At 35.6% G+C, this 7,455-nt stretch overlaps 2 protein-coding genes across 10 annotated transcripts in view; both read left to right on the top strand.

Moving 5' to 3' along the window:
* Positions 875–5,136, top strand: LOC105157246. 9 transcript variants are annotated; one of them, XM_011073608.2, is made up of 6 exons: positions 878–1,018; positions 1,443–1,522; positions 2,260–2,399; positions 2,705–2,835; positions 3,545–3,921; positions 4,286–4,418. In XM_011073608.2, the coding sequence occupies exons 3-6, from the start codon at positions 2,316–2,318 to the stop codon at positions 4,342–4,344; spliced, it is 651 nt and encodes a 216-aa protein (XP_011071910.1). In that variant the 5' UTR covers positions 878–1,018; positions 1,443–1,522; positions 2,260–2,315; the 3' UTR covers positions 4,345–4,418. The 9 variants fall into 9 exon arrangements, with proteins under 9 accessions (XP_011071906.1, XP_011071910.1, XP_011071909.1 ...); XM_020692791.1 differs by having other exon boundaries at positions 888–1,018; positions 3,545–3,994; positions 4,286–5,136; XM_020692792.1 differs by having other exon boundaries at positions 889–1,018; positions 2,260–2,387; positions 3,545–3,994; positions 4,286–5,136.
* LOC105157245 overlaps positions 5,962–7,455 on the top strand; it is a gene marked incomplete in the record, with an annotated part of 3,759 nt that continues 2,265 nt past the window's right edge. Inside the window, 3 exon segments of the mRNA XM_011073601.2 lie at positions 5,962–6,336; positions 6,863–6,929; positions 7,324–7,455. Of these exon segments, the coding sequence (XP_011071903.1) occupies positions 6,256–6,336; positions 6,863–6,929; positions 7,324–7,455 (280 nt within the window).

Here is a 7,455-nt window from a genome sequence, read left to right as displayed (position 1 = left end):
CCATCAGTTCCAACAGTCCGCCTCGGTTGTTACAAGACGTCACGGTGGACATGGAGTCAACACCCATGTTGTCAAAATTGCGAACCGAGAATGTTCTTGCGGCAAATGGAGTCAATTTGGTATACCTTGCAGTCACGCTCAAAAGGTATGCGCTGCATTCATGATTAATGCTGCATCAATGGTGAAGGATTATTACGATATAATGACTTATAAGAATACATATTCTAAGTCATTTGAACCTGTACATTCCGAAGATTATTGGGATGTACCGGGATTTGAGTTGGTCCACGATCCTACTATTCGCATCTCTTCGCGCCCTGGTCGAAATCAAACAACACGTATTCACAACGAGATGGATTGGGCGCAAAGGCGTGCATGACAACAAGCACAACAAAGAAATTCTTCAACACAATTGGATGTGCCAGTACCGGGTAGCCAGGATTAATTGTATATTTTTTGTATTTTTTACAATTGTACAAAAATATGCACTTTTACATTTATATATTTAATGTAATTTTTTACAATTGTACAAAATAAATAACTATTACATTTGTACCCTTAATTTTAATTTTTTAAGTTAATGCAATGTTAATTTTATTAATTTTGGATTTTAGTATATTGTTAAAATTAATTATATATAAATTAAATTATATAATAATAATTTAAACGAAAAAAAAAAGCAGAATTTCCCAAGTCGGGAAACAAAATCCCGACTTGGGAAATTTTGCATTTTTTGGCTAATATTTAATGACGAGTCGCGATTTGAAATCGCGACTCGTCATGTTTTTGTTATATATTTAAAAATAATTATGTTAAAATAATTTTTTTTTTTTTTTATAATTAAAAAATAATTAACTCCTGGACCAGGACCTTCTGTTTTCTTTATCCAAATCTTCCTTTCTTCTCTGTTTCTCCAAATTCTATCTCAAGGATAAAACTTTTCCCCGACAAACCTTTTTCTCCTCTCAATTTCATACACAAAATTCTCCAGCTCGCCACGCCACACTCGGAGCTCATGGTAATCCCTCTCTCTGTCTCTCTACATGTCTATATATATATATATATATATATATTTGTGTGTGTGTGTGTGTGTTTGTATGAATTCTGTTATCCAGGTGTGCATATGGATGTTCGAAGAATTTTCTAGAATTTGGAAAAGTATAAAGTAATTCGATTCTTTATCTGTAATTTCGTCCGTGGTGATTGGAGTGGTAGTTTAGGAAATTTCGGGAATTGTTGTTTCCGGTTCCAGATTGTTTGCCGAGTAGTTCACGGAAGGATGAGTTGGTTTTGTATTTTTCTTCTCTTTTGAGTTATAACGTTGTGTTTATGAAGCATAGGCTTGGGGTCTTAGGGTTAGTTTTTATGAGTTAATTCTTGGATTGGATAATTTATAATCTCGGTGAGAGACAAGTTCCAACTTATTTTTTTGGGAATCACAGTTCGTCATGCAAATATGAACTGAGTGGGAACTGCCCGTGTGCGTGTGGTGTAGATGGCATTCGCAACACATCAGTTGCAGGTAATGACTGTTTGTGTATTTATTGATTTAAGTGCTAATGATATGGAGATCCTTCTTTCATTGTCTAATGAGAAAATATATATGGATCTGTAAACCGCAGCTGAAGGATGCAACTTACTACCAAATCAATAACGATGTTTCTGTCTAATTATATTTCTTTGTTGGAATATATGCAACTTCTGACGTTTCTGATATTAAGCAAACATTTTAAATGAGTTTTCAGATATTGAAATTTGAGAGCTTAGGTTTGCCTTTATATATATATATACATATATATAAATATGGGTTTGAGTCTGCATCTGGAGTCTGAGCAAAGGCTGCTACATCCTTTAAGAGTTGCATTTCTGTATCGGTGGGTGATGTGTTATTGGAGTTACTTAAAAGGAAGTTACCCAAACCATAACCCTACTGCCTAGATAGGGTGGGTGTTTGGTATTCCTAGTCCATAGTCACGATAACATGGTTAAAAGATGCTGAGCACAAAGGAGATAGGGAATCGGTATCGAATGTGAATGCAGGTGATCCTTTATCTACCTACGTTTTAAGTAGCACATGTAGTTGAAATTGGACGTTATAACTCTAGAAAATGCCTTCTTAACTGCTGATCATAAAAGGTGCATATGCTATTTATCCACGGACCAAGCCTGAGGCATTTATGGATTTGTTGATACAATATCATGATAGTAAACATGAGCTGAAGAGATAAGTAATAGGTGATGACTTGATTTATTCCCCAGGATCTGCCACCAACGTAGGTGTTGGTAGGAAAGAGTTTGCATGTGCGTGATAAGAGATGTGGTTGACCTTCTACATGACACAAAGAGCTGCTGTTGTAACCGAGTTTCAGCTTTCTGGTTTCCTGCCGGTGTGCTTTTATGTATATGATCAATGCTTAAAATATCCTTTTATTTTCTCTAGTTTACTTTTATGAAATTGCGAGTAATGCATTTGGATATATATGATCTGTATTCTGTATCATTTGGCTTTTTGGTACTCCTACCATGATTTACGTCGTCTCATTAATATCCAATTCATTTTTAAGTGATCACTGATATCTTATACTTGTACCTCTCTCTGCTTTATCAGCTTCATTCTCATTATTTTTATTTCTGAAGCACCTGTTCCATGGGGTTTCGTTTTTGCGAATTTAATATAAGACAAATCTTCTTCTTACTTACCCAGGGTTCTTGTAGCGCGTTTCCTTCTGTGCCTTCATCATGGAGCAGAGGGAGCAAGGTAAAACATTTTTTGCCTACATTCCAAGTTGGCAGAAAAGATAGATTAATCTCTTTGAAATGCAGATCGTATTCGAGGTGAGAGACTGTATGCGTACAACTCTTAAGTTTATGTTGTTCATATATAGATTGAAAATTCATATCCCTGTTTAAAGATAGACACCACAATTTCTATTGTTTTGTTAGTAGAGGACCTTAACGGAAGACCAGCTTTGGTTGGTTGGTTAAGCTCTGAGTATGAATTGGATTGCTTTCTTTAACATTACTTATATCTCAACATCATTGGTTGGCCAAAGACATTTTGTTTTCCTGATGTGCTCCTCTATAGAGGATTCTTTTTCATTTCATATATATGAGCTGAAGGGTATCCATAGCATTAGCAATTCCCGTAATGGCTATGATGGTTGTAGCGCATACTAGAAGGGATTTAATTTTTGTGGTGTGTTACTGTGGTCAAATTCTCTTAAAGCTTCTATTGTGCAACTATGGTTGGATACGGGCACAATCTGTCTTAGACAACATATGAAAAATGTTGATGTCAATGTTTGTTCTCGGTTATTAAGTGGATCTACTTCATATTAACTTCAACTCTCTATGCACTTCATATGCATTAAGCTTCTATTAGACTTTCAATTTCTTTACAGTTTACATAATGATTTCTGGAATGCTGAACTCATTTTATGCAATATGTTTACTGCTTTCTTAATTATGTGTTTGTTTCGTAGTCAACGTTTGACATTCTGGATGCTGTTTTATTATGAAACTGATCAAATATCCTCCTTTCCAGTGTAGGATCTTCTCTTGTCCTTGGACCAAAGTCAAAATCATTTAAAATATCGGCTTTCAAAGGTAGCAGCCGACATGATGATTCAGGTGGCAGAGCTAATGGATCAAAGTCCCTAAAGAATCCTGTTAAAGTTTCTTATTTGCAACAAGAGGGTGAGTCCCCATTGGAATCTTCAAAGGTACAGAATGTTGTTCCCGCTTCTTACACAGCAGCAGATGGAACGACAACCAGGTCCCTGGCTATACAAAACTTATTTAAGAAATGGTTGATTTTACTGCGTACACCACCACAATCCCAATCTGTGGGGGGAGCTCTGGATGAACCTTGTTCCACTGAAACATCAGAAATGCCAAACTCTATGCAAAAGCAAGAAAGAGGTGAAATTTTGAAATCTGTTTGGTGCTACTTTCTGGGTTTGGACGCAACAATAAAGATACCCTTCCTAATGTTGTAAGTTTTGTGGTTCTCTTCTCCCTGTCTCTCTTTTGTCTGAGTGGTGTGGGTGATTGGAGGCCTGGGTATACTACTCATGGTTTTGTGTGGTTATGTACTAACCTTCTTTGCTTTGATAAAACAAAAACTGACCGAGAGATGAGGTAAGGTCATGAAGTCTTTTCTTTTTACTGAATAACACTCTTAACATGCCAGACCTGCTTTTTCTCCTTATGATGACACTTCAATCGCTATCTGCATCAGACCTGCAACAACATATTGTTGATGACTTCTATGTTGTGTTTGCAGCACCCCTCTATACCTCGCAGTTAACCTGGTATATGGGTCGGAAGTGTCAAAAGAGTTAACCCCCCTATGGATTCTTGGGCCACTAATTGTGGTTCTCTACATCAAAATGTTTCGGGCAATATGCAGCCTCTACATATTCAGTTTCAAGCAGAGTGTTAAAGTAGTCAAGAACCTGCCTGCCTACTACTTACTGCTACACGAGTACATTTTTCGAGGGAAGCTAAAAGAAGCGATACAAAGACATCTATGGCAACCTATCGCAGATTTAAAAAACATGGACTACAAAGAGCTCACCAGGAGAAAAATGAAGGATTTCCAGGTGTGGTTAGTGGAGAGATACCTGGATTTTATTGAATTAATATGGCCTTACTACTGCAGAACAATCAGGTTTTTAAAGAGGGCAAATCTAATATAACATCACGTCTTTTCTGAGGAGATATGATCAAATGGCATGAACAACTCGAGAACCTTTTTGTTTTTCGGATTTACTTCATTCGTTCAGGGTAAAACATTCATAGAGGCACAATTGTGATCCCGTTTTTGAACTGGGGTTTTTCCTTGATCATTTAGAGATGACTGCTACCGAAGAGATGTGTAGCGCTGATGGATACTCATTTATCTCCATTTCAGTTTCAGGTGCTTTGTCAAATTCTTCTCTCTATGGGTTCATTGCAATAGGGATATTTTGGCTGTTTGTAATGTATTCCATATGAAAACACACCCTAATCTGTTTTTATGGGACGTGCTCCAGTTTTCTATTAGCAGTTCCATTTTCCATATGAAACCGTATCAATTTCATTCCGGTGCTGTCTGAAGTTATATTGCATCGCCACTTGGTTATTCTTCTTCAAGAAGTGTTTGTTTGGGTTATGGAACAGCATTGTGAAGTTTTACCCTATAGTTCCTCTCATAAAGAATTCTTGATAGGATCAAGTAGGTGGTTCAAGATCAGTACTGTGATGTAAGAATGAAATTAAAATGTTTTAACTAGAGCAACCACAAACTTGTACTATCATATTGGACCACCTCTAGCCACAAAAATCATGAATACATTTGCTGTACTCATGTTTTCTGTAAGTACAAGTTATATTTATTAAATTTTATATTATTATTTTGGGTCTAAAACTTTAAACCTCAAGACTCACTTTCAGACTTGGTTGTAGCTATATTTTATGACCCCCCATCCCTCGTCATGTTCGATAGAATTTAGAATTCTTACCAAAATCAAGTTTAATCGAGTTGAATGAATGTTCACAAAATAAAAGTGTATCTGATCAGTTATTTTTTGAGTTGTAAATTAAATTACTCTGTTTGAATTATTCACCAATATCATTCTCCCTAAATTATAAATCCAGTCATATTATTTAGCATATAACTAGTCCAGTTTTTGATAGTTAGAATATTTACAAAAGATTTTATAAAAATAAACTAGAATTTAATTTTTGTTTATTCTGTATTCTTTATACCATTTAATCTTTATTCTTAAAAGTGAAATTATAAGACAAGAATCCGAAAATTTTCTTGGAAAATATGAAAAAAGAAAGAGAATATAATTGGGGATGGAATGTCAATCTCCATTTCTGTAAAATTATTACTCATACACGAACCCTTAAATTTTCTCAAAAATAAAAAATAAAATAAAATTGAGCCCTTAAATCTATTGTTTTTTTAACTTCATTTTTCTTCCCTTACAATTTCCCTCCTCCCCAATTACAGCTTCAGAACAGTGGAAGGGGAAAAAATCCCAGAAAGCAACAAAAGCAGCCGCTTTCTCTGCTTCTCCCTACCAAAACTCGGACCTTAGATTCTCCGAATTCTAGCATTTTCCGCGACCACTTCTCGAGTGGGTACCCATAATCTTCCTCGAATTTAAATGGGTTTTTCTTAATATCGTAAAAATTTCTGTCTTTTTACTTCTGAGTGCCAGTAGCTGTTCATACTGTTTCTCCGTTGATGTGGAGCTGAAAAGAATGGCGGCCAAGATGAATTCCTCATTTTCCTGTGTTTCTACGTATCTTTCGTCGCCTTTTCAGGGAAAGGCAAAACTGAAGGTACATTTTGTGTTTTTTGGATGTTTTAACTTATTGACTTTGTTGAATGGAAGTCATAGGTTTAGTTCTCTTATGTTCTTGGAATGACTGAACTTTTTTCAGTAAAGTTTTCGATCATGTCATGCTTACGTCTTTGAATCTGCAATTTAAATGGAAAAGAATTGATTTTGGAAATTGTTGTGCTTGGCAATGTGTTAACTTTACTGTAGAGAGAAGTTTGTGTTGTTGGTTTTCTTAAGGAACCAATTTATCTTTTAGGCAAATGTTGTGGTTGTACACCACAGAATCATCAATCTTGACTCTACTTTCTGGGAAAAAGCTTTGACATGTGGGCATGCTTGTAGATGTTTGATATATAGTATGTTGTGCCAATCCGTATTTTAATTGTTCTAATTTTGTAGAGTTGTTGATTTATGTTTATGTTTGTTTCTTTAATTTAATTACTCCAGTAAGCGTTTCTCAACAGTAATTATGGATGGTTCCCCATAAAAATTGCATGTTCTAATTGCTGTGCATTGGTTTCCAGTTGCGATCAAGGCTAGGACTGTTTGACAGGCACTATCTCAGTACAGAAAGTTTGAGTGATATTAAAGGTAGCTTTTGAATTTGTTAAAATTTGTTTGACAATGATGCATATATCGAGTAATAATAAAGATGGCTTTCAATTTCTTAAAGTTGCTTCAATTCATAATGTCGTATGAGTTGCAATAAAGATATAACTTTTCTCCATTTCTTTGGGCAGCGTCAATGCTGTAGTTAGCTTGCCCAAAATCTTATCCTTTTTCGACAAATCTGAAGTGGCTTAAGTATTATGGTGTTTTAGAAGTTATTTCGTTGGATCCAAGCTCTCTTGGAGCTTGCTCATTCTAGGAGAAGTATTGTTGAATCGATTCAGTTTCCTAACCTTCATATCTGACTATACATATTGGATTATAAGCCCTTTGCTCCATACTCCAGATTCTTATTCCTTTCTCTTTTTGATGCAAGTTGTTAAGTCATGCAAGCTCATACATGGAAAGCTTACAGTAAAAGGAATCTTATCAAAGACGAAATGCATTCTCTTTGCCACCTCTGAAGATCAGCAATATTTCAGTGAGCTTGAACAAGATGATTTTGAAC

The sequence above is a fragment of the Sesamum indicum genome, linkage group LG3 (genome assembly GCF_000512975.1).
Source record: "Sesamum indicum cultivar Zhongzhi No. 13 linkage group LG3, S_indicum_v1.0, whole genome shotgun sequence".
Lineage (NCBI taxonomy): Eukaryota > Viridiplantae > Streptophyta > Magnoliopsida > Lamiales > Pedaliaceae > Sesamum > Sesamum indicum.
The sequence above is the reverse complement of the archived record's forward strand: the minus strand, read 5'-3'. Positions and strand labels throughout refer to the sequence as shown.